Source organism: Delphinus delphis, chromosome 5, assembly GCF_949987515.2.
Source record: "Delphinus delphis chromosome 5, mDelDel1.2, whole genome shotgun sequence".
NCBI lineage: Eukaryota > Metazoa > Chordata > Mammalia > Artiodactyla > Delphinidae > Delphinus > Delphinus delphis.
Genome location: NC_082687.1, coordinates 138485988 through 138512327, shown reverse-complemented (window position 1 = coordinate 138512327; position 26340 = coordinate 138485988). Strand labels below are relative to the sequence as shown.

The 26340-nt window shown below is 57.7% G+C and overlaps 1 protein-coding gene across 3 annotated transcripts in view; it reads left to right on the top strand.

The window, feature by feature from the left end:
* UVSSA (UV stimulated scaffold protein A) overlaps window positions 1–21292 on the top strand; it is a 31983-nt gene extending 10691 nt beyond the window's left edge. For all 3 annotated transcript variants that reach the window (XM_060013102.1, XM_060013103.1, XM_060013104.1), the window contains 7 exons: window positions 3189–3294; window positions 8503–8647; window positions 9057–9182; window positions 9868–10051; window positions 10477–10600; window positions 13172–13337; window positions 14374–21292. In XM_060013102.1, the coding sequence (XP_059869085.1) occupies window positions 3189–3294; window positions 8503–8647; window positions 9057–9182; window positions 9868–10051; window positions 10477–10600; window positions 13172–13337; window positions 14374–14467 (945 nt within the window). In that variant the 3' untranslated portion in view covers window positions 14468–21292. The remainder of the gene's footprint in view (window positions 1–3188; window positions 3295–8502; window positions 8648–9056; window positions 9183–9867; window positions 10052–10476; window positions 10601–13171; window positions 13338–14373) is intronic.
* The last annotated feature ends 5048 nt before the right edge of the window (window positions 21293–26340 follow it).

The following is a 26340-nucleotide window of genomic DNA, read 5'->3' as shown; positions in this document are numbered from 1 at the left end:
GAACAAAAGTGATTTCTTGGGTGAAAAGTAATGGACATGGCGCCCCGAGTTAATTAGATCGCACAAAATTTATTTAATGGTCCAGCTGTATCTCGGGTGTGCCTTGGGCGGGCAGACCTGGGAGGTAGCTCTTCCCATCCTTCTCAAGTAATTAGCAGCCCGCTGCCCTAGTTCTGTAAACAGATTACGTTGTATATCTTAGCTGTTTTTATTGCTTGTTTAATTATGATCGGGGAGCCTCATTTTTCTAAATCCTTTTAACTGTGGGCGAGAATCAATTTGTGTGAAACCAGAGGAAAGCCCAGGGCGTCCTCCACACCTCCCTGCGGCCTTGGGAGGGTTCAGCTTGGGGCCTGGCCCTCACCCAGACGGTTGACCACAGGGCTCGGACCGCCTGCCTGGGCCTCCGAGGCCCTGGGGCTTGACCTGTTAGGGAGGGTGGGCGCTCCCCTGGGGGCGGCCTGGCATGGCCTCCTGGCCCCCGGACGAGGGCGGGCTGCTTTCTCAAGCATGTCTGGTGGTCTTTCTTCCCAATTGGGAAGCTCAGCTCCCAGCAAACTGCTCTTGAGAACCACTGGCGAGTCTGGCCCCATTTTGAAGGCCACCCACCCTCAACCGATTCCTCCCTAGGGCGTGACCTCCTCCTAGGATCCTCGGGCCTCCCCTCACCCGTGCTCTGCCCGTAGTGCCTCTGCCCGCACCCAGTGTGGCGTCTGACCTGATATGTGACCTTTAGCCTTGAGGGGAGGTTGCCAGCGCGACTGCCTGGGACCCCTGGGCTGGCCCCTCGAGCACAGGTGGTTGCTTTCTCGTGGCCTCAGTGTCTCCAGCCATGTGCTTTCCGGAGGCCTGGAGAGGACTGTCCAGCCTGCGGGCAGGGGTCCCTTCCTCTGAACAGGCCCTTGGCCCCAGGTGTTCCAGCCGCAGGGATTGTGCCTTGGGACATCTGCACTGCTGTTCTCCCATGAGGGTAGCGTGCCCAGAGCCGGATGCAGAAGGTCCCGCTGTGTGCTCAGGACAGCAGAGCCCAGCCCAGCCCGTATGAACTAGAACTCGAGAATGGGTTCATTCAAGCTTGAGTTCAGTATCAGCAGCGAAGCCCCTGCTTCCTTCCGCAGGGCCGTGGTTTGAGGGTCACCCCAGCTGCTAAGGGGTTTAGGACGCGAGCGTGGCAGCGATGGCCAAGGTAGGTCTCGTACGAGGGCCCGGGGCCGCTCACAGCAGAGCTGTGCCCGAGGATCTGGCCGGGGACCCTAAGGAGGCAGCTCTTGAGGGCCAGACGGTCTTCCTGGGTGCGGTACGGCCTCATGGCCTCGTCAGTGAGACTTCAAGAACAGAGGGAGCCAGGCTTTAGTGTTTAATCGTGGGGATAAACAACTTTAGTTGGGGAGAAAGAAGGTATCATTCCTAATAGTTAGCTAAGCAGCTAATTATTTTTTAGGAAATGAAAATTTAATAAAAGTTCCCGGTGAAATTCAAGGGTGTGAGCAGTAAGCCTAGTATTGTATGAAAATGAGCCCCGTATTTAAAGTCTGGCACCACGTGCTATGCATTGTGGCACTCGGTCCACATCTACCTTTTAGAAAATTAAAACACATAAATTCTGTTTAGTGTTTGATACGCACTGCACTAGCTGGGACCGTAATGCCCTAAAACCTTGGGCTGCTTTCCACCTTTCATAAATTCCTGGGCAGATTCTATACAAAAATAATTTTCAGGTCCGCGGCTCATTGTTATTCAAACGTGATTGATCGTCGTCATTTGCTCAGCTCTGGAGTTAAGTGCCCCTGTCATTTCCAAAGAGTATAATTGGGACGTTTCACAGGTCAGCGGCGGAGACAGGCTTCCCTTTTGATCAGTGTTAGACCGATAACAAAAATTACAGTTTCCAATGATTAATGTCTCCGTGCTTCCCAGACGCACGCCGCGGGTTGTGTCCAAGCTCAGTGCATTTGCATCTGATTAGGCCTCGCGGGCAGCTCCTCCGTGGATTCCGGGTCCACGGGGCGTGGGGCATCCCGGGCCTGGCAGTGCCAAGGGCAGCGGCCTGGCTGGCCTCCTGCCCTGGGGGTCAGCGGGCCGGGCCCTCCGTCCTTCTTCCGGCGTGCCTGTGTGCCCCTGAGGCGTTGCTGTCAAGATGGGCTCTGCAGGGGAGGGCAAGCCTGATGGATACAACCATTGGTTGCTGTCACCCCGATAGCAGGCTACCTCTCTGGACGTTTCCTTCGGGTGGGCCTGAGAGGCTGGAGGCAGGCAGCGCCCCCCGAGTGTTTCAGGATGGCGCTGGCAGCGGGGCCGGGCTTCTGGGCGCCTTCCTGCCGTGACCCTCTCAAGAAGGACAGGCCCCCACGCCCTGTCCTGGAGTGCGGGGGGCCGTTGAGGATGGGTGAGGGAGAAGGGGAGCAGGAAGCTGCTCTGGCCTTGGAGGGGCTATGCCTCCGAGTCTGCGCGCCATGGGCTGCCAGCACCTCGTCCATGCTGCACGTGGCCCCAGCACATTGGCACGTGTGCGAGGCCGTCGGTCGTCCTGCTTTTTGGAGGGCCTTCTGGTCCCCACAACGTGAGCCCTCCATGCTCCGTGTCCCTGCCGCTCCTACCCAGCTGGGCACTGCCCAGGAGCGGGTGGGGGCAGAGGCGGAGTGAATGGGTCTTGAAAAGAATGCCCTGGGTGGTTCTTGGGTCCCTGGGTTTGAGGGGTGGGGGGGCTCCAGGCATAGCACAGTGACCCTGCCTCACAGAGCAGGTGGGGAGGTTGGCCTTGTCCAGAGGAAGCTTCCTCTTCGGTGGTTTCTTAACAAGCCGTCTTGAGGGTAGAGTATTGCAGAAGTGCTGTAGGTCACACCGGCACCACTGGACACCCAGGTGGGGAGCCAGCCCGGGGCAGGACGAGGTGCTTTGGCCTGGCTGGAGCTGGATGGAGGGCTGTCATCCAGGCCGTGCCTGTGCGGCTGAGACCTGCCGCTCGTGGGGGCTCTGTGGGCTGAAGCAGGGCCCATCCGCGCATCTCAGGGCCGGCCGGTGGAGGAGCGCGTGCAGCTCGTGTGGTTTAGGGACGGGAGCGGACCTCCAATGCGGCCGTCACGGTCGACAGTAAACCCCAACCTGGAGAAAGTCCACAGAAGCAGGACTGGGGCTGTCCGGGTCTCTGCCTGTGCTGTCCACTCACAGGTCTGGGGGTGTGTCCACAGGCGGCAGCCCCGCGGGACGAGGATGAGGACGACGAGGACTTCGTGGAGGTCCCGGAGAAGGAGGGCTATGAGGCCTGCGTCCCTGAGCACCTGCAGCCTGAGTGTGGTGAGTGGCCAGGTTGGGAACGGGAGGAGGTCCCGCCCCGGACACTGCCCTTCAGGGCAGACCTCACGTCCGGCCTGGGGCCCGCCGAGCAGGGAGCTGGCCGTGGTAGGCACTCCGAGTCTGTGCCACCTGGTCCTGAGGTTCACTGCGTCCCTGCCCGTCGACCCTGCGGAGCTGCCTTCATTGAAAACCATGTGATTCTCGTTTCCTTATTGGGGTGCTCACTGGCCTGGGCCCCTCCCCGAGGTCCGCCCCGGGTTCCCGCAGTCCACTTGGTGGGCAGGCCCTGCTGCCAGTTCCTGTGGGTGCGGCCAGGCTGTCCACACACAGAGGCCCCTGACCCACCCCACAGGCCCATGCTGACCACCCCCCCGCCCTGCAGCTTCAGGCCTCACCACGGTGAGGGGCAGCCCTGCTTGGGGTCATAGAAGTCTCAGCCGTCGGGAGCGAGTCCAGGGTTGGAAGGGCACCCTCAGAGCAGAGAGCTCCTCCTGGGCTTGGGGGAGGGTGTTGGGGGCACGTGGTGTGGTTACCGTGGCGGTAGGGCCCTTTGGGCTGGGAGGGAGTCGGGGGGGGACGCCACTGCCTCGGTGGGTGGGGCGCAACCACCCCACATTCTCTGGGCTCCCTCGCTGCCCAGTCTCCGTTTCTCAGGGGCGTCACAGGTCAGGCGGTGTCCTCCTTCCCGTTGATGGAGTCGCAGCCTGACGTCTGGCCCAGGAGCAATGACACACCTTGAGAAGGCGTGCTACCCGCGCGACCTGTCTTTCCCGTGTAGCATTCTTTTCTTTTCCAAAAAGTCTCCAAAAGCCTCTTCTGCACAGGAGGCATCTTTTGTCCAGAGGAAGCTAATAAAACCAAGATCACATGTGGGTTTGTGGCGACGTGGACAAGTTGATTTGAATCAGAGCGTGTGAGATGAGATGTGAATTTGTTAGTTTAGATGCTCAGGCAGTTGGAGTGTGAGGGCATGACCCATTAGGCGTGTCACACCAAGTTACCACACCAGCTTCACAGCCCTCCAGTGTTTGGGTCCTGCCGTCTGCGCCACGTGACCCTCCCTGGGTGCCCTAGGGTGCAGCCTCCACCTGCCTCCTGCCCTCCCGGCCACTGCCCCGCCCTCCGTCCCGGCTGCCCCAACCGCGCCATCCCAGCAGTGGGGTTCCTCTGACCACTGGGCCACTCCCCGTGCCCTCTGTTCTGCTTCGTCCTCCAGGTGCCTGGCCCGCCCCCCACGAGGCCTCGTCCCACACCCGTGAGGCTGCCAGGGGTGCTGGAGGCCCTGGGGTGCCATGACTGCCCTCCTAGGTCTCCCCTGGCTGCCCCGCCTCAAGGGAGCTCCAGCCCCGCCAGGAGGCTCCCAGGTCGCCAGGCACCACTGTGGGTGACCACCTCCAGGTGTCGCCGACCCACCGCTTGTCTTCCCAGCGGGGCCCCAGGTGTGACAGAGCGGAGCTGAGCCATCCCCTGATTGTTCGTGGGCCGGGCAGCCTGGGAGCCCTCGCACGACAGGACCTGCTGAGCTCCGGGTCTGTCCTGCGGCAGTGGGGGGGCTGGGTGCTGTCCCCCCGTTCCCAGGAGGGGTGTGGTGCCTGGTCTGGAGCACAGAGCTCGGGGCCACGAGGCCCCTGCAGGAAGTGCTGGGTGTGCCAGTCCATAACTGTAGTTGATAGTCCGTCACTGGTTTTTCAATTAAACTCAGGTGACTGCAGTAGATTCCGTCTAAATCCACAGCTGAGGAGACGGGTGCCCGTTTTCTTTCTCATTTCTTTCTCTGAATTTTCACTGAGGGGCTTTTATCTTGCCGTTAATCCTCCCATTTCTGTCAGGACGTAATCTCTTTCTCAAATTTACATTTTAATTACAAGGCCAGCTGAACTAGGTAAAATCAATAGTGTCAGGCGCGCAGCCGCCCTCCACGCGGAGCCCCGCCCCTCCATTTCCTGCCATCGATCCCGCCCGCCCCATCTGCTCTAGCGCTGCAGGCACGGAGGGGCCCCGGGTCAGTTTAAACCAGCCCGGGGGTTTGGGCATTCTCACGCCTCTTCCTCAGAGCCGCCGAGGGAGCAGATTTGAGCTGAGTCTGTGTTCGAGGCAGACGCCCCTGTGCAGGTGGGTGGGGCTGGCGGGGTTCGCCGTGACCTGTGGCCTCTGGTCTCCCCGGACTCAGTGTTCTCCCCGAAAGCACAGCACCCGGGGCCGGGGGACACGTCTGCTTTTAGGACTTTTACCTTGAAAGTGTGTCAGGGAGGTTGATTTTCTACAGCAGTGTGGGAACGGTAGTGTTGTTTTAGTGCTGTGAGTGTTTACTCTGCTTCAGCACGCTCACCCATCTTTTTAATGGCTTAAAACAACACATCAATGAAAAATATATTTCATTCCTGTAACTCTTAGGAGTTCTCGTATCGATCTTTGGGTTGCGATTGTAGCCACCTACATGAGTGCCACAGCGGCCACTTACCAGTCCCGCCTCCCCATGTGTGCGCATGCCCGTGTCGGGGTCTGCACCAGCTGGTAACTCTGCATTGTCGGTGCCCGAGTGGGGGCATCTGGAAGGCTTTGTGACTGGACCCGGGCTGTGTTGGTGACGGGGCCGGGTCCCCGCCGGCCTTCCGAGAGCACCCAGGCCTCAGGGCTCAGGGTGCTGCCGGGTGACCAAGGTGGACCCTGCCACGCCAAGTGGCTCTGCCCCACGTCCTCCACTGTCAGCCACAGGCACCTGAGAAGCAGGGGTGGACCCCGTACTCTCAGAGCCGTGCGCAAACTCGGAGGGCGTCTGGAGCAGCCAGGGAAGGCAGTTTTTCGTGAAGGGCCTGGGGTAAACGGTTTCGGATTTGTGGGCAGTATGAGGCCTCTGTCGCAGCTACTCACCTGCTATCATCTACAAAAGCACTGGACAGCATTCCGGCCGTGCACGCGGGGAGGCCACGTGCAGACACCGGGAGGACCTGGCCGTGAGGTCCGCCCGCCCTGCTGCAGAGAGCCCGGAGCTGATGGTGGCCTGAGCCAGCCTTCCCAGCCCGTCCTTTTCGCCTTTCTCCCCTCCCACCCCCTCCCACTTCCCCTTCCTCCCCCAGGAAGTACTTCCCCTGGCGCCCAGCGCTCAGTGCTGTGTCGTTTCCTTTCTGGTTTCTCACTCTAAGCGGGGGATGTTCTCGAGCCCGTGCACGTGGATGGAGGGATGGAGACGCGCCATCAGGAAGGCCAGGCTCGTGGCGTCGCGGGCAGCGCTTCGCGTCGGTGTCGGTGTTGCTCTGCTCCCGTGGCGGCCCTTTGGCCCCTGGAGCTGCCTGCCTGGCTGTCTTGTCAGTTTTCCACGTGTCCTGGGAAGGACTTCTCAGACGTGAGGCCCCAGGGTGTCTGTCGTAGAAGGCATGGCCTCACTGACCCTTCGTCCACCCCCACTGGCCAGGGCCGGGCCGGAACTGCCCGGGCGCTCCTGAGGCAGAGCCGTTCGCGTCCGTTACGCCTTCACACACTCCTCTTATGTAGCTTTTTGACGTAGAACCCAGTTTCTTTGTGGTGACGTCGGCTCAGCTTCCCTCTAGTTCCCATTGGCACAGCGAGCGTCTTTTCATCCTTTTGTTTTTTTTTCTTTTCTTTTCTTTTATTCTTAGTCTCTGTTAACCTTTTGTTTTAAGGGGTTCTCGTCAAAGTGGGAAATTGCTGCTTGTTTTTCATGTCGTCAGTGTGTCTTTTCGTTGACTTGAGTCCGTTGAGTTGCAGCCGTGTTCTCAGCTGGGGCTGCCAGTGTGCTGCGCATCTGTTTGCCAGCCTTCCTCTTCAGTTTGCTGTTGTTGCTACTGTTTTGGTTTTTTCTTTTCCCTACCTTTTATTTGCTGGGTAAACCTTTTTTCTGCGGGTTTTGAAAGCGTTCATCCAGTATAAATAAAACGATACGAGTATTTTCGCTTCTGATGGTGACGCCCGCTCGGGAGAGTTGCACTCACACTTCCCCTCACCATGCACCTCCCAGCACGTCCCTGTCCCCACGGCCTGCACAGGATGGGGCACATGCTGGCTCCCGCTCGCTCAGGCCCCCCAGCCCGGCACATTGGGTCGTCCAGGTACCAACTTACTTCTGATGGTTGTGGGTACTCAGGTTTCGGGGGAGGCGGGAGTGAATCTTACGAAGTCATTTCTTGGCCTTTTCTCCCCATGTCCCGCAGACCCTCCTGAACCTCCAGGTGAGGCTGTGTCCTTCACCTGCATGTTGAAACCTAGCGTAGCTGGGTATAAAATTCCGAGTTTGATTTTTTCCCCAGACCTTATACTCACTGTTGTTTGAAAGACACTGGTGCCTGTGGGATGCTTATGGTTTCCGAAGGAAAGCTTCTCAGACCATTGTGTTTATCTCTCGCGTTCCTAAACATCCTTGTAAGTGACTTGCACGTTCTTCCTTTCGTCTCCTTCCTGACACTCAGTGAGCCCCTCGGTCTTGCTCTTGCTCTGATTCCAGGAAGATTGGGCTTTTTATTTCATCCACTCCAGTTATCTTTCCTCTTTCTGGGGTCCAGTCATGAGGAAGTTGATGCCTGTGTGAATGCCCTTCACGTCTCTGACCAGAGAGAGCTGCCCATGGGTGTGCAGCCGCCCTGCTGTCCTTCAGCCCAGCCTGGAGTCGTCCTCTCCTCTGCTTGCCCGCTGTCTTCGTCTTCCTGGCTCCCTCTTTGTGGGGCCCTGGTGGGTCTCCAGCTCCTCTTTCCTTCTCACCTTCCAGATATTTTGTTTCTTGTTCACCTCTTTCTTGGCAGTGGTTCCCTGTCTGGAGGAGAGTTTGGGGAGGGAGGCGCTGCCCTCGCTCTCGGGATGGAGTGCCTCTGAGGTCCTAACCCACACCCTGCCCCGTGCCTCCTGGGCAGCCCCTGGCCCAGGTGCCCAACTGGGAGGGGCTGGCAGGGGTCAGGGACAGCCCGGGAATCGGCACAGTTGGGCCAGTGGGGCCCAGTAGTGTCAGAGAAGCTGCCCTCCCCCTGCCCTGGGGACCTGGGCATGGACCCTGGCCTGCAGAGGTGGCCCGGTGGCCTTGCTGCTGAGATGCTGGCATTGGGGCCTCATCTGGCTGGCGGGGCAGGTGCTGTGCTGATGGAGGGTTCGGCGCCCTCACACGTGCTGTGCTGTCACCGTGGGATGGGGACGCGGCGCCCTCCAGGGGTCTGTCCGGGGTCATGGGGATGGTGGCCAAGAGCAGATACGTCTCTGTCGCAGGGCCGGAGAAAGACCCGGCCACGCCGGCCTCGCAGGCGAGGAAGAGGACGCGGAGCAGTGAGGAGGCCTGCGACCCCACCTCTGCGGCTGCCCAGCTGCACTGGCTCCAGCGCCACTTGCCCCCGGCCTCACCCCCGAGCCCCAGGTGATGCCGACACCCACCCCTGCCCAGGCAGCCCCACATGTGCACCCCCGGCCAGGCAAGCACCTGCCAATATCTGTACTGGGGCGGGGGCTGCAGGGGCCGGGGGTCCTCAGCACTGGTGTGTAGGCCAGGCCATGGGAGTGGGCCAGGGCTCTGGGGTTCAAGGAGTCAGGCGTCAGGACACCCCTGGGCCCACCGTGAGGACCGCAGATCTGAGGCCAGCTCCCAGTGTGGTCTTGGGGTGGCCAGCCTTTTCGTAGGGCTTCAGTGGCTGCCCTGGGTTCCAGGCCCGAGGTGGCAAAGGTCGCAGCCCAGGTGTGTGACCGGGAGCTCCGGGGGATGCGGAGAGGCAGGTGGCCGAGGCCGGCTCCCGGCGGCACAGCACTGACGACTCCTCTGCTGTCTCCAGGGTGCCGCTGGGTCCAGAGGAGGCCAAGAAGCTGGCGGCAGAGCGGGCCCGGGCACCTGTCGTGCCCTTCGGGGTGGACTTGTGCTACTGGGGCCGAGAGGAGCCGATGGCTGGGAAGATCCTCAAGTGAGCGCGGGCGTCCCGTGGGTCCTGTGGGCACCCATTCTGCCCCCGGCCTGGGCGCAGGGCCCAGCTCTGCCGCGCAGGCCCTCACGCGTCCCGCCAAGCGCAGCTCTCGGGCTCTCGTAGGCATGGTGCCTACCCGGGGTCGTACAGCCCCGCCCAGAGGCCTGTGGACCTCCTTTGAACCTCCTTGTTCCTCCCTGGGGGGACGTTCCCTGTTGTCTGCCCTGATGGTTGGGCATCATGGCAGACAGCATGAGGCTTGTCTGCCTAGGACTGCTCCAGGCTCTCTGCCCAGGCCCTCGTCAATGACCGCCCTCTGGTCCTCTGACTCGGATCTCTGCGGGCCCGGCCTGGGGCTCCGCAGAGAGTTTCTGGGAAGCCGCCCCCGTTGCTGCGCTGGACGCTTTCTCTCCGGAGTGGGCGTGGGCGTGGGGGTGGGGGTGGGCGGATCTGTCCTCTGTTAACCTCCGTCAGGGAGCCCCTGCCCCGGGTCCAGGCCAGGCTAGGGAGGCGGGCCACCGGGGTGGGGTGCCTGGCGGTGCCCCCACCATACTCAGCGTCTCTACTCGTCCCGAATGGGCTCACAAGCCCAGGGGTGCCCCCTGCTCAGCCGCCCAGGCCGGCCTTGCTGCGGGTGCTGTGGTGGCCACCCCGTGACGGCGCTGAGCGTCTGGTCCGTGTGCAGGTCCGACTCGGAGCACCGCTTCTGGAAGCCCCGCGAGGTGGACGCGGAAGTAGAGAGTGCCGCTGTCTCTGAGTCTCTCCGGAGCCGCCAAATCACCTTTGCGGGGCGATTTGAGCCCGTGCAGCACCGGTGCCGTGCCCCCCGGCCCGACGGCCGGCTCTGCGAGCGCCAAGACCGCCTGAAGGTGAGGGTGGGCGGCTGGGCAGTGGGGTGGCCACCTCGGCCAGGCCAGGATGGGGCCGGAGGGGGCGCTGGGCTCCAGGCTGCTGGTGCCAGGACCTTCCCCTGGGTGGGTGGTCTGACACGCGGGCACAGGGCTGGGTTGCTCTGCCCTGGCTCCTGTGTCCCTGCCCACGTGTGTCTCCTGAGCACGCTCTGTGCTGGGCCAGGGGTCCACGGAGGCGGCACTGTGCGCCAGGCGGGGCTTTGGCCAGACTGACACCAGATCTCCATCCGCTGTCTGGCTGTGTCGCGGCTGCGCCCGAGGGCCCCTCCTTTGAGGGGTGTGTGAGCAGAGGGTGGTGTGGACCAGCCGGCCCCGGGAGCCGTGAAGGTAGGGATGGCCAGTGGCCCGCTCCCGCCTCAGAATTGCTCCGTTCTCTGCCTCAGTGCCCTTTCCACGGGAAGATCATCCCGAGAGATGACACGGGACGGCCCCTCCATCCGGAGGACAGGGCCCGCGAGCAGAAGCAGAAGCAGAAGCAGCAGCTGCAGAGGCCGGGGGGGCGCCCAGGTAGGTCCGGGGGACAGGGTAGCGGCAGCCACGGCGTGGGGGGGGCGCCCTGGACCCTGGCAGCCGACAGGGTGGCCCGTGGTTGCCACGTGTGGTCGCCTGCCGCCTCCCACTCAGTCATAACTCGCAAGCGTGGCCGGGACACGCTGTCCTCGGGGCCAGCAGAGCACTGAGCACCAGCCTGGCCGCGTTTCACGCGGCTCCTGACGGGCGCCGTGGACACGCCCACGGCCGGAAACCACCTTGTCATCGTTGGTTTGGGTTCTGGGTTCTTAAGCCTGTCTTTAAGCAAATGGAAAAACCAAGGCATGAAAAGTTAATTGGCTGAGCCCCGAGCTGCCTCCAGGACGCCAGCTGCCCCCCTCCATCACCTGCTGTCTTGCAGAGCCGTGCACGAGGGGCCGGGCAGGAGGGCTGCGGTGTGTGCGGTGTGTGATTTGCGTGCACGTGGACTGTGTGTGCGCGTGTGTGGGCAGAAGGTGAGGGTCCTGCCCGGTGGTCCCAGGCATCCTTGCTGAGCCTCTGAGCCTGGAGCGCTCTCTTGGGGTCCTACTCAGGGCCCCCATTGTCCGGCCTGTAGGCCTGTTGCGTGCCAAAGGCACCAAGACGCTGTTCTCCGCCGTTCGGGGAGCTCATGTCATCCTGGCCCGTGAGCCGGCGCTGTGTTCTGGCACGAGCCGCGGGGTGGCGGCTGCCTGGCCCCCAGAGGCCCCTGAACAGCCGGGCAGGATGGTGACCCGCAGAAGCGGCGTCCTGGGCAGGGCAGCACCCGAGCACACTTGGGGTGGGGGTGGTGGGCCCAACGGTGCGGCCCTGACCGGTGTCGACATCCCGTGGTTTGTCAGATCTGGGCTGGGGTCTGGAGGCCGTCCCGCCTTGGGCCCCTTTCCTTAAAAGAAAGGCCAGGCCCACAGCGCAGAGCCCCGAGGCAGAAGGCGGCTGTGTCTGTAGGGGTGGTGCTAGTGTGGGTTTCAGCTGGGCCGTGTGTCCTCTTTCGCAGGGTTTTTCCCTTTGTCACGAGAGACAAATGTTAGATTTCGGCCTCACACCCAGGGTTGGCGCCTGGAGCCCTGGAGGGCGGCGCGGAGGGACCCTGACCCATTAATCCGCAGGCGAGGCCTTCCCTGGTGGCCCACTCGGGAGCAAATTAAGTGCCTATTTTTGTGTCAGCCCTGAAGAGTATCGGGTTCTGCAGCCCTCGGTGACTTGTTAACAACAGGTATCAGGCCGGGGCCGCGGGCCCGCGCTGGCCAGTCAGATGTGAAATAGCATCTCTTTACTAACTACAGTATCGATCCCCGCCTCCCTCACACGCCGGGCAGTTTTCTTTTCCCGGCGCTAACCTCGGTGACAATGCGCACGGAGCTCCAGGGCCCATCAGCGCACAGGACGGCCGCGGCCTGGCTCTTATTGATTTTTTTCAAAGGCTTTTAAATTGCTCCTTCATTTTACTGAGATGCTCATTCCGTCTCTACTGGGTGCCGGCGTTTTTCCGTTGTGTTTAAACAATTGCTCCATTCACCGGGTTCCTAAACTGTGACGCCTTCTCGTTCTGGGAGATAAACTGTTTGGACAGTTTTCCTTAATCTTGGATTAATCGTTCCTGTATCTGGATTGGGCCGCCCCATATTCCTTCACTTCAAAAATCAACTCGGGGAGGCCTCGCTATCTGTCTGGGCGCGTGGCTTCTCCCCCCACTGGACGTGCCCTGCCTGCCACCCGGCCCCTCTGCCGCAGCCCCCCATGGGGCTCTTGTTTGCCTGGTGGGCGCCATCGGGGTTTGGGGTGTCCAGCCCCCTTCTGCCAGCCAGGGCCTGGGTCCGTAGGTCTGGGCACGTTGGGGAGCTGTGCTGTCACACTCCTGACCAGGGTGGCCTTCCCGAGCCAGCATCTCAGGGACCTGCACGCGACCCAGCCCTGCCCCCGACCCAGCGGACGGAGACCGAGGCAGAAGTCGCTGCCAGGGCAGTGGTGGGTGGAGTTGGGACGCGGGCCTCTGACTCCGATGCCTGGGCCTGCTGCGTTGGGAGCCCCCCATTTAGACAGTTAACGTTTCCCGTCTTGGCGAACAGGCACACTCACCTGTCTCTGTTGCAGCCGGGTCTGGTGAGACTAGGCCTTGGGGCTGGGTGACGGTTGTTTCCCCGCGGAGCACCATCTTCTGACCCGAAGGGCCTGGGCCATGGCGGGAGGAGCAGGGCCGCCTGCCTGAACCGACACCCTCATCGCTGGGGCCTGGGGCCAAGTTCTCTTTGGACCAGTAAAGAGGCCGTGGCCACCCTGCTGTGCACACCCTCTGGCCAGCACACGGGTCCGGAGGCCACGCCTGGGTTCTGGCGGGGCACCGTCAGCCTGGAGGCGGAAGCAGCCTGCGCGTGGCACTGCCCCTGGCCACCGGCCTCGGTTGCCTTCCTGCCTCAGGGGCCAGTGGAGGCGCCCACCTTGGCCTACGGGGACTTGCGCCCACTCCTTGGGCAGCCGGTGGCCCTCCCTGCCCCCGTGTCAGGGAGGGCCTGGGGCTCAGGTGAGGTCGGTGCCGGGAGTTTTCTGCAGTGTCGGGTGTGTTTGCAGCCTGGCAGGACCCTGAGCTCATGAGGGACGTGGAGGCAGCCACTGGGGTGCATCTTGGCTCATCCAGGCCCGGTGGGAAGGGCAGGCGGCGGCGGTCCGGCCTCACCGACCTCAAGCGGCAGGCGGACACAGCGCGTGCACGCATCGCCAAGAAGGTCTTCGCCAAGTAAGAGCTCCTCGCGGGGTCCCGCACTCCGCCCCAGGCCCGGTGTCGCTGGTGGTGAGAGTGGAGAAGGCCGCCAGCCCGCGCCCCCACCGCCCGCCCCCCACCCCGCCGCTCTGGCGGCCAGAGGCGCTCCTTGCGGCGCTGCTAGGTGCCCTAGAAGGCACGAGGGTGCGCCCAGGCCCCATGGGCGCCGTCCACCCTGGGCAGAGGAGGCGGCGCCAGGGCCCTGCCCAAGTCGGGTGAGCAGGAGGGCAGCTTCCTGAGCACCCCGCGGAATGCCCACGGCTCCTCACCGCCAGCCTGCCTTTGCGTCTGCATCCAGGGGAGGGCTCGGCCCCCGGGCTCCGGGCACGAGGCTGGCTCCCCGTGGCTCAGCCAGGGGGGATGGTGCCGTGGGTGCTGGCGCCCGGAGGAGCGGGGCCCGGGGGCGTCCTCCGAGGGGCTGGGAGCTGTGGCCGGAGCCTCTGTGATCTGTGAGGGAGGTCGTGCCTGATCCCTGGAGTGGTGCCCGTGTCTGGGCCTCCTCGCTGCCAGGCCCCAGCGGCTTCCTCCCAGGCAGAGGCGCTACCTCGTCACGGCAGCCAGGCTGGCCGTGAGACGTGTGTTCCTCGCCGGATGTCGAGCTCTGTGCACAGTGGGGTGAAAGCAAGCTGGGCTGAGTGGATCCAGCGTGTCTTGACCGCCTCTGCCCATACGCTGCTTCCTGCTCGGTTGCTGGGCAGGCTGCGCCCTCGTTCTGGGGTGCACCCTGGTGCTGGCAGAATTGGGGATCCTGGGAGCAGCCTTCAGGGCTCAGGGAGCGACGGGAGAGGTGCCAGGACGCGGCCAAGGCCATGTTCGGGGGCAGAGCCATTCACTGTGGTGTCCGGCTCTGGACGGGGAAGCTCTAGCTATTTCCGAGCTGTGTCGCCCGTCCGTAGGGAGCGGACGGGCAGTCGGCCCAGGACCCGTGCCTGAACCCAGCCAGGCTGCAGTGAGCAGCCCGGAGTCCTGACCGGTGCCTCCCTGATCACGTCTCGCTGTGCTTTCCCTGCAGGGCCGCTGTGCAGAGGGTGGTCACAGCCATGAACCAGATGGACCAGAAGAAGCATGAGAAGTTTGCAAACCAGTTTAACTACGCGCTGAATTAGAGCGCCAGGCCGGGTCCACTGTGATCGTCAGCTCCTCTTCTTCTGCTGATGAGCTAGGATGGGAAGGCAGACCCGGGTCTGGGCTATAACAACAGCCACAATTATAGTGTGTATTTAACGTGAAGAAAAGGTGCACTTTCTGCTTCAAGTGCCCCAGAGGTGTGGCCTCTCCCCTGCTGCGGCGGACCACGGCCATCGCTTATGGGTCTGACTGCCTAGTAGCCCGGGATGAACTCGGGTAACCGTGTCCACAGGTGGGTGTCTCGTACAGCCTGCGCCCTTTGTGGTGTGATTCAGGGTCGCTCAGCGTCCAAGACGAGTGCGCAGCCTCCAGCCCTGCCCCCCAGCCTTCTCCGCCTCGGAGGAAAACCCACATTTCACGTTGACACGAAGGGGAGCCAGCTGTTTGCTCTCGGCGTTTCCAGCTCATAGGCCTGCTGGTGGTGGTTCCACGTCGGAATCCAGGCAACTACCTCACTCTTGGTTCTTCTAAAATCAACCTTATTGAGACGTAACTCGCGTACTGTAACGCTCATGCCTTTAAAGCGTACAGTTCGGTGGCGTTAAATACACTCACGGTGTCGTACGGTCTCCACCACTGTCTACTTCCAGAACTTTTCATCACCCTCAAAGAAACCCTGCTCCCCCAGCCCCGGCCCGCTCTGGTCTCCTGTTTCTGGATTTGCCTTTGCTGGACGTTTCCTGTGAATGGAGTCATAGCAGCCTGTGGCCCTTTGTGTCTGGCTGCCTTCACTTAGCACAGTTTTCTGGGTTCTTCCCTGCTGGGGCCTCTGTCCGTGCTTCATTGCTTTTTATGACCGGATAACTCACCACTGTATGAACGTACTGCACTTTGTTGATCCGTTCATCGTGGACACTCGGGTTGTCTGCACTTCGGGGTTATTATGCATGGTGTTGCTATGACCATTTGTGTACAAGTTTTTGTGTGGGCGTATATTTTCATTCCTTTTGGGTTTATACCTAGAAGTGGAATGGCTGGGTCACGTGGTCACTCTGTGTTTAACTTATTGATTGAATTGCCAAAACATTTTCCAAAGCCGCTGCACCGTTTTCTGTCCCCACCAGCAGTATATTAGGGTTCTCGTTTCTCCATGTTCTTGCCAACATTTGCTTTTATCAGTCTTTTTAATTTTAGCCATCTTGGTGTGGAGTGGCGTATCATTGTGGTTTGATTTGACTAAGGATATTGAACATCTTTTCATGTACTTATTGGCCATTTGTGTATTTTCTTTGGTGAAACATCTAGATCCTTTGCCCATTTTAAATTGAATTGTTGTTTTTAGTTGTAAGAGTAATTTATATATTCTAGATACTAGATCCTTATATGATTTGCAAATATTTTCTCCCATTCTGTGTTTTCCCTTCTTGATGGTATTCCTTGAAACACAAAAATTCTGAATTTGGATGACACCCAATGTATCTATTTTTCCTTTTGTAACTTGTGATTTTGGTGTCATATCCAAGCAGCTATTGCTTACTCTAAGGTCATGAATATATACTCTTATGTTTTCTTCTAGGAGTTTTAAGATGTAGTTGTTCATTTTAGGTCTTTGGTCCATTTTGAGTTAATTTTTTTTAAAATTTTATTTATTTACCTTTTATTTATTTATTTTTGGCTGCGTCGGGTCTTTGTTGCTGCACATGGGCTTTCTCTAGTTGGGGCGAGCGGGGGCTATTCGTCATTGCAGTGCGCGGGCTTCTCATTGTGGTGGCTTCTCTTGTTGCGGAGCACAGGCTCTAGGCACTCGGGCTTCAGTAGTTGTGGCTCTCAGGCTCTAGAGCATAGGCTCGGTAGTTGTGGCTCGTGGGCTCTATAGTGCAGGCTCGGTAGCTGTGGCACACGGGCTTAGTTGCTCCGTGGCACGTGGGATCTTCCCGGACCAGGGCTCGAACCTGTGTCCCCTGCACTGGCAGGCGGATTCTTAACCCCTGCGCCACCAGGGAGCCCCATTTTGAGTTAATTTTTGTCTGTGCTTCATTCATGTGGCTCTTCAGTTGTCTCAGCATCATTTGTCGAAAAGGTTATTCTTTCTTCCGTTGAATTGTGTGCACTTTTCTTGATCATCAATTGACAATAAATGTGTGAATTTACTTCTGGACTCTCACTTCTATTCCCTTGACCTATAAATCCTATGCTACTGCTACAATGTCTTGATTAATGTAGCTTTGTGGTAAGTTTCGAAATCCTCCAACTTGTTCTTTTTAAACATTGTTTTGGCCATTCTGGGTCTTTTGCGTTTCCAAACAAATTTTTGAGCCACCTCATGTGTCTGTCGCTCTTGCTAAAAACAGAGAGTAATGGAATCTCACAAATAAATGAATGATCGAATGAATGAATGAATTCGTGCCACCAAAAAAAAGAAGGGCATCTGAGATTTTAGGGATTGTGTCGACCCTAGAGATCACTGTGGAAAGCATAGCTGACCTTTGAAAACCACGGGTCTGAAGTACACAGGTCCACTTACACAAGGACTTTTCCAGCAGTAGACACTGCAGGGCCACATGAGCCATGGCTGGTTGACTCCTTGGAGGAGAACCACGGGCGCAGGGGCTGAGGGTGCGGTACACGTGGATTTCTGACTGCATGGAGGGTAGGCTCGGTAGGCTCGCCGAAACCCTGAGACGTTCAAGGGCCACGTGTAATGTCATTTTAATCCTAAATTTTCTAATTAGTGAACTTAGAATATCTTCATTTGTTTAGGTTTTCTTTATATTTTCTCCGTGTTTTGCAGTTTGCAGTGTACAAGTTTTGTATTTATTTTGTTAAATTTATTCTTAAACGTTTTATCCTGTTTGATGTCGTCGTAAAAGCAGCTGTTCTCTGAACGTCGTTTTTGGATTGTTCGTTGCTAACGCCTAGAAACACAACTCCTTTTCTTCTGTTGGTCTTGTATCCTGAAACCTTGCTGAACTCACTGATTAGTTTAATAGTTGTATGTGTGTGTAGGTTTCTTAGGATTTTCTGTACACACTCTCATGTCATCTGCAAGAGAAAGTTGTATTTCTTTCTTTGCAATTTGGATTTCTTTTATTTCTTTGTCTTGCCTGGGTGCTCTGGCTAGAGCCTCAGCACGGTGCCAGATAGAACTGGAGAGAGCAGACATCCTCGTCTTGTCCCTGATCTGAGAGGAAAAGCTTTCAGTCTTTTACCATCGAATGTAATGGTAGCTGGTTTTTTTGTAGCTGGCCTTGTATCAGGTTGAGGAAGTTTCCTTATGTTCTTAGTTTGTTGAGTGTTTTTGTCGTGAAGGGAGTTGAGTTTTTGTCAAATGCACTTTCTACATCTATTGAAATGATCGTGTGGTTTTGGTCCTTTATTCTTTTCGTATGGTGTGTTACATTGTTTTTCATATGTTGAACCGCACTTGCATTCATGGGATAAATCCCACGTGGTCAGTTTCAGTAGTCTGTATATTTCTAGGAATTTGTCCATTTCATCTAGGGTATTTGTTATCGTTTGTTGACATAACAGTTGTTCATAGCATTACTTTATAGTCATTTTTATTTCTGTAAGGTTGACAGTAATGTCTCTTCTATCATTCCTGATTTTAGAAATCTGAGTCTTCTCTCATTAATTTTCTTGGTTAGTCTAGCTAGAGGGTTATCAGTTTTACTGATCTATTCAAAGTTGTTTTTCTCTATTATTTTTCATTTTTTACTTAATTTCCACTCTAATGTTTATTATTTCCATTGAGTTGCTTTGTGTTTAGTAGTTTTCATTCTTTTTCTAGTTTCTTAAGTGGAAGTTTAGCTTATTGACTTGAGCCCTGTCTTCTTTGTAACGTAGGTGTTTACAGGTATGGATTTCCATCTAAGTACTGCTTTAGCTTCATCCCGTACGTTTTGGTATGTTGTGTGTCCATCTTTATCTCAAAAGTATTTACTAACTTCTCTTGTGATCTCTTACTTTACCCACTGTTTATTTAGGAGTTGGTCCTTTAATTTCCACATCCTTGTGAACTTCCCAAACTTCCTTCTGTTATTTGATTTCTCATGTCATTCTGTGTAGCCAAAGAACACGTTTTGTGTGCTTTCAGTTCTTTAACATTTGAGACTTCTGATCTATCCTGGAGAGTGTTTTATGTGCCGCTGAGAAGATGAGTATTCTGCTGCTGATGGGTGTTCTGTCAGGTCTATAGCTGGTTTATAGTATTGTTTAAGTCTCCTTTTCCTTGTTGGTCTTTACCCCAGCAGTGAAATCCGTTATTGAAAGTGGGGTATTGACATCTCCAGCCGTTGTTGTTTGATTGTCTGTTCCTCCCTCTCTGTCAGTTTCTGCTTTGTGTAGTTTAGGGCTCTGTTAAGTGCATGTATGTTTATACTTCTTATTTCTTCCCGATGGGCTGACCCTTCACAGCACAGCCTTCTCTGTCTCTAGTACCAGTTTTTGCCTTAAGGTGTCTTTTGTGTGAGTTAGCGTAGCTTCTGGTTGTTTGCATGGTATATCCTTTTCCAGCCTTTCACTTGCATCATATCTCTGAATCTCAAGTCTTATGGACAGCATATATTTGATCATGTTTTTATATCTGTTCTACCAAGTCTCTGCTGCTTGAGTGGAGTGTTTAATCTACTTACCTTTAATGTAATTGCTGATAAGGTAAGATTTATGTCTGCCGTTTTTCTGTTTTTCTACATATCTTTTTAAATCTTTCTTCCTCTGTTACCTTTTTTTCTTGTGTGTTAAATGGCTGTTTAATTCCCTTGTAATACTTTAATTCCCTTGTGTCTCTACCACTGTTTTTTAAGTAATTTTTTTCAGTGGTTGCTTTGAGGATTACAATGAACAACTTAATACAATCTAGTTTGGATTAATAACAACTTAATTTCAGTAATGTACAAAAACTGCTCCATTAGAGCTCTGTTTCCTTCCAGCTCTTTTCTGCTGTTTTTGTCATACAAATTGCATCTTAGTAGATTGTAAGCCCATCAACATAGCTTTGTAATTATTGCTTTATGTAGTTGTCTTTTAAATCAGGTAGGAAAAGAAAAGCTTTACAAGCACAAGCACATTTATGCTGTCTTTTATCTGGCTCTGTAGTTCCCTTTCCCAGTGCCCTAATTTCTCTTTGAGGATTTGAATCTGGTATCTTTCACTTCAACCTGAAGCACTCCCTTCAGTGTCTCTTGTAGGGCAGGTCTGCTAGCAGTGAAGTCTTCATTTTTGTCTCTCTGGGAATGTCTTCATTTCTCCTTCGTTTTGAGGAATAGTTTTGCTGGATGTAGAATTCTTGGTTTAACAGTCTTTTTCTTGCAACACTTTTTTTTTTTTTTTTTTTTTTTTTTGGCGGTACGCGGGCCTCTCACCGCTGTGGCCTCTCCCGTTGCGGAGCACAGGCTCCGGACGCGCAGGCTCAGCGGCCATGGCTCATGGGCCCAGCCGCTCCGCAGCACGTGGAATTCTCCCGGACCGGGGCACGAACCCGCGTCCGCTGCATCGGCAGGCGGACTCTCAACCACTGCGCCACCAGGGAAGCCCTCTTGCAAGTCATCCCACAACCTCGTGGGCTGCAGGGTTTCTGGAGAGAAGCTAGCTGTTAGTCTGGAAAGAAGCCTTGAACACGAGTTGGGTTTGTAATTGCTACTTTCAAGATGCTGTTTGTCTTTATGCTCCGTTTTAACCACGAAGTGTCTAGTTAGGGTCTCTCTGTGTGTGTCCTGCTTGGAATTTGCTGAGCTTCTTGGTTGTAGAGATTGTTTCGCATCAAACTTGGCCACTGTTTCTCCTGAGATTCTTTCTGTCCTGTTCCCTCTCTCCTCTCCTCTCCATCATGTATACACACTTGGTTGATGGTATCCATTGGCCTCTGAGGCCTGTTCAGTTTTCTTCGTTCTTTTTACTGTGTCTCAGACTGGACCTGTGGACGTATCTTCAAGGCAGCTTAGTGATTAGCTAATGATTGGACAGAGATTTCCTTAAATGCTTTGATCCAGTGAGTCTGGTGGTTTCCCGACTAGCTGTGTGTGCGTGTGTCTGTGTTGGGCACACCTTCAGCGCTCTGCCAGCCGGTTGCTGACTCTGCCTTGGCTCTCACTTCATGAATGTTTTGGTCTTTGCTCCATGAGAAAGTAGCGTGTTATAGTTTTAATTGACGTTTCTCTTAGGAGTGAGAGCAAGCATTTTTCATAATGTTAAAGCATTCATTGTTTATCCTTTTGTGTGAATTGTATTCCATACCCTCTGCCCATTTTTCTGTTAGCTTATTGGTTTCTTATTAAGCTGTGGGAGCTCTTTATTCAGTAACGAGCTGTACATGGTGAGTCACGAATGTTTCCTCATTTTATCTCTGACTTTGCTTATGTTGTTTTCGCCATGTAGATTTTTTATGCAGATGAATTTAACCAACTTTCCATGGCTTCTGCTTTTGTATTCCTTCCCCACTCAAAGATTGTACCAAAAAATTCTTCCATCTTTTCTTCTAGTACTTTTATAGGTTGCATTTTCATGTTTAAGTCACTGATCTACTTAACATTTAGTCTGATATAAAATATGGCTCTGGAAATTCAGTTTTTTATTTTAAATACCCATCCAGGTGTCCCAACACCAGTGATGAATTCATTTGTTTTTGCAGATTTAAAATACTGCCTTTATCATTTATTGAAGTCCCTGCGTACAGTGGTTCTATTTCTGAACTTTGTTCTAGCTCATCAACTCGTCTGCCTGTTTATATATCATCATACTGTTGTACTTACTGTGCCTTGGTAGTACATGCCTATGTCAAAGCCTCTTGTGCTTCTGTTCTCTGTTGTATAACTTCAGGTGAAGTTACATAACTAGTGTTTCTATAAAATTTAATTCATGACTGATCGGTGACTGGGGCTCTTTGCATCGTATCTTTTAAAGAATCGCCACGAGTGTTTATTAAGACAGACCCACAGGTCCATGTGTTTCTGGCTGGGGGAGCAGCAGTGGGAGCTGGGCTGGCCCTCCTGGCCGGTGGGGCCCAGTGGACGGTACCTCGGGGAGCAGGCTCCACCACTCTGAGCCCAGGGCCCCCAAGCAGTGACTTGGTGCTGAGGGGGTCCTGGGTGGGTCCCACTTTCCTCAGAGGCCCCAGCGGAAGCAGAGGAAGCTGCACCCCCTCCCTTGGTGCCCCCAGTGCCCCCCCCCACCTGTCTTGTCACGTGCTTCTTGGGACCCCGTGAGTCAGGGCGGGGCAGGGGGGCCGGGGACAGCCTGGGCAGTAGGTGGGTTTGGAGCCAGCAGGGGAAGGCTACACCCCGAGTGCCTCGAGGAGCCCACCTGCATGTGGGAGAGCGGCACTCCAGTGAGGACCTGGCAAGCAAGAGTGGGACTGCCTGGGGGGGTGGGGTCCCAGGGCCTCTCAAGCCGTGTAGCAAGGGGGTGTCGGTGCTGGCGTTTGGGCTAGGCAGGTTCTCGTCAGGAGGGCGGGAGCAGTGAGTGGGGAGTCCCTGTCAGCGCGGGTGGTGTGGGGCAGTGCGGGCAGGGCTGGTGGGAGCGGGTCCTCGTGTGGCGCTGAGGGCTCCGGCTCCAGCCTGGGACCACGGGGGCTGCCGTGGGGTGCGGGGTGGGAAGGTGCTGTGCCCTGGTCCAAGGCAGACTGGCTGGGCCGGCCCAGGGAGCGGCAGAGGGACGGCAGGAGGGAGGACTGGCAGGGCTGTTACAGCGGCAGTCAGAGCTGGCTGCACAGAATGGAAAACTCCTGAGTGACAGTGGCTTGTGAACGCAGGCTTTAAATGTGCTTCTGTCCTAAGGTGGTGCCCAGGCTGGGGAGGAGGCCGCACGGAGCCACTGGCCCCCATCCCTTCCCAGTGTCAGCGTACAGGGCCTGCATCCCCAAGGCTACCTCTTGGCCCAAGGTGGCTGCTGGAGCTCCAGCCATCACTGGGTCTGCAGAAGGGGGGCAGGGGTGCGTGCCTTGGGCTCAGCCATTTCCTGTGAGGAGCCTCCCTGGGAACCCCTCCAGCAACATACACCCTGCTCATGCCAACTCGGCCAAACCTAGTCACACGGCATCGTCCAGCTGCCCAGAAAGCAGGAAAAGTTGGCTTTATTCTGGGGATGGGCGCCCAGCTGCCATCAGCTGTGTCCTCGCAAGAGGGAGAACCTGTCAGTGCCCAGCAGGGGCTTCTCCAAAGGGGGCCACCACACGGCTGTCTGGTATGGGGTGGGACATGGCACCCGGAATTGTGGCCTGCCTACAGGGGATGTGGCCGTGGAATGGACGGGACTTCCCCCCGCCACCCCGTGGACCTGCGTGCCTCAGCTCTGCACCCTCCCCTTGAGTGACAGTCCCTGCGTCCCTGAGAATGACCTGTTTGATTCCTCCCCACCCCCTCCCTGCTACTACTCCTCTGCCTGCCCCCAGGCGCCCCGAGTTGTCTGTCCAGCCTTGCCCTTTCCCTGTGGAAACATCACACCCTCCAGGAAACCGCACATGGCTGGGCAAGGTCCCTCAGCTGAGTGACACTTCAGTGGCCCAGGATGGAGACCTGGGTGCCACCCTGGGATGGGGGACATGGTAGGTCACGCTGGCTGACCTGGAGCAAGGGGTGGGAAGGGGGGAGGGGCACAGGAGGCTGAGTGATGGGCCAGCACCACTGGCCTGGGGAGGGCTGGGGGCCCTGGAGAGGGGGCCACAGGAGAGCTGCTGTGTGTAGGGGGGACGGAGCGGGAGTTCATTGGGTCCTGGGAGGCGAGTGAGGTGCGGCTGGGGGCACATCTGAGATGGGGCAGAGCTGGGTTTGGCCCTTGGGGCTCATCCTTGCCTCTGCAGGACAGGGGTGGGCACAATGGGTCCCCCCCCCACCCCGAGCTTTGAGAAGGAATCGGCAGCGTCCGCGGCAGGAAGGAGCAGCAGCAGACCTGGCAAGGGCGCAGGATGGGCTGTGGGCGGGCAAGAGGGTGGTGTGATGGGCGGGGGAAGGGAAGGCAGCGTAGACAGCTCTTTTGGTAACTTGGGCTCTGAAAGGAGGCCACACTGCAGGCAGCCGGAAGAAGCAATCCCGGGTCGGGTGGAGACACTAGAGTGTGTTTGGACTCCAGTACAGCCGGGCAAGGAGGGGTGGAGGTCCTGGGGCTGTGCCAGTCATCATGGCACTGACACCAAAGTGGGACCGTGGGGGGGGCAGGAATGAGGTGGCAGCAGGGCCACCGTTGAAGGGGGAGGGGAGGGCTGCGGCAGGACGGGCAGGTGGCATGAGCCTGCTGTGGGGGTGGGGCGGTGGGCACTGGGGATCCTGAGCGGGGAAGTGAGCACAGTGGGCCAGGGGCACGCCGCAGTCCAGGTGTGTCCCCTGAGGGTTTGGCCGTGACTGGGTAAGGCCGAGGGTCTCCAACACGCCCAAACGGAACAAAGCTGGTTAAAGTTAAGTGGGACAGGCAGGCAGGGAAACGGGTGCAGCTGCTAGGGTGCTCTGCAAGGGTGGCAGGTCTGTCAGCAGCCCCCGCAACCCCTCCCCCTTTTACCAGGAATGAGAGCGCATCCGCTAGAAAAACTACATTTCCCAAACTCCCTTGGCTAGGAGTGGTCATGTGACCAAGTTCTGGCCAATGAGATGTGAGCAGCTGTTACATGGGCTTCTGGAAATCACCTTAAAAGGAGGCAGTTGTGCCCCTCTTCTCTCTTCCTGTTTGCTGCCTAGAACGTGGATGTGATGGCTGGAGCCTCACCCTCTATATGGGTCCATGAGGATGAGGGCCCAGCCCAGCTAGGATGAGGCAGTGGAGAGCTGGACAGAGCTGGCTCTCCAAGGACCCTGGGAAGGTGTCCTAGCTGCCCAGGGCTGCCAAAGGCCAGCATTCCCTCACACAAGAGAAAATAAACAATCTCCTTTCAACTTCTGTTCATTCAGTTTTTCTCTTTCATGCAACCAAAGCCTAACACACAGCAAGGGACCACAGCCAGCCAGCTGTGGGCTGGGCACAAGGAGGGGAGGAGGGTGGGGCTCAACAGTCCCTGGGCAGGAGACTGGGGGGCAGTGTGGGGAGGGGAGCCCCCCAGGGAGGGCTCTGGGTGCCTGTGCTTGTCCGGGCTCGTACCTGCAGGGGCTGTGTCTTGCTTGCTCCTTCCACGTGATGGAAACTACTTGAGTACCATTCTGGGATTGGGGGTGGATGCTGTCTGGGGCCAGGGCTGGTCCTAGGGGCTGGAGGAGGGCCTTCCCAGAGTACATGAAGATCCTGGGGGCTGTGCCAGTCCTCATGGCACTGACAACAAAGTGGGACCATGGGGGGGAACAGGGATCAGGTACCAGCGGGGCCACCACTGCCCTCTGCTTCCAGCTCAGGAACCCCAAGCTGAGAACTGGGCAGGCAGGGGCCCCCCATAGCCTGTTGGGAGCAAGGGTGGTAGGGCCAGCTGGAGGGTCCCTGGGGAAGCAGCCAGAGGAGCCTGCACCCCCAAGTTCCCCAGGTCCGCGGCGGGTTCCAAGCACCTGATAGGAGGGGGAGCGGGGGTGCTGAGGTGGGAGCTGGGCCTGTCGGCACCTCCAGGAGGGGCAAGGGCACCCAGGCCGGGGCCAGGGCCTGTTTCTTCCCACGTGACCATGTGCAGATACCCGCAGCTCGGATGCCACTCGAGTGTGGGGAGGCTCAGATGGGCTGACACAGGGCCCAGCACGTGGTAGGCACGCACCAAAGAGAGACCGGAGGGGCCCAGGGAAGTGACAGGGTGCCGTCCCTGCGCCCGCAGCAGGGCCTGCACAGGTGCTCAGAGCAGCCCAGTGTATGCCTAGCGCGTGGGCCAATCATGGCTGTGGTATCCGCTCAGGGCTGAGTCTGCGAGCCCGGAGGTGGAGCCGGGCGGGCGGGGGCCGTTGATTCCCTGCCTCATGGCTTCCAACGGCCCCCTGCCCCCGTGTCCTGAGCCACGGGGGACTGATGTTGAAGGGTCCAGCGGTGTGGCCGCTTTGTTTCTGGGCAACCTTGGTGAGTGAGGGCAGGATGCGGGATGGGGAGAGGAAGGAGACTGGAGCTGTCGAGTCTGGAGTCTGAAACTCCCTCCCTCCTCCTCCCCTCCTGCCCCACCGTGGACAACGCTGCAGGACCAGGCCTCGTGGAGGGTCGGGGGCACTGCCCTTCCCTGACCTCTCCCTCTGCTCCAGCAGGTTCCGGCCCAGCAAGGTGGCCTTAGGGGAGGCAGGGGACCCCTGAGGGACAGGTGTCCAGCTCCTGCAAGGTCCTGATGGTTTTGCCCTCCTCTGGCCTCTCCCCCGAGCTCCTGGAAGTGGAGGCTGTGGCTTCTTGCTTGGCAGCCCCTGGCATCCTGTTTGGGCTAAGTGCACAGTAATGCTGATGATTTGAGGCCGAGAGCCCTCTGGAACCTTCTGGAGCCTTCTGGGGCTCCTCTGTCAGCTGTCTACACCCTGGAGGCCCAGGCCTCAGGGTGCGAGAATACTCCGAGAATTTCAGCAACGCCCGCCCCAAGCTGACGGGGAAGGCAGAGGCGGAGTGGTGCATGGTGGGGGTGGGGGTGGGGCTCAGGTCTGAGGCAGGTGAGGAGCCGCCTGCGGGAGGCCAGAGGCCCAGGCGGCGGGGGCTGCAGCAGTGGGCAGGGCGGTCCCAGCTGCCTCCGCCCCTCCCCGCTGCGCCGTGGTCGGGGGCTGCTCCTCCCCCACCCTTTGCCCACAGGTGATGGAGAGGACAACGTGGGGCGCCCTCTCTTAGGTGAAGGTGGTGCGTGCGCGCCGCGGCTTCCCGGACTTGGGTCTGGACGGCGGTGCTGTCACTCACCCGCCGCAGGGTCGTCCTTCTCCCCAGCCCTAGCCTCAGCCCCAGCCCTGCCCACGGTGGTGGGTGATGGGCTGAACAGCGCAGGGAAGAGTCTGAAAGCTCGCTGGTCGCACATGGAGAGGGATGTCCCCTCTGCGGGCGCAAAGCTCGGCCGCGGAGC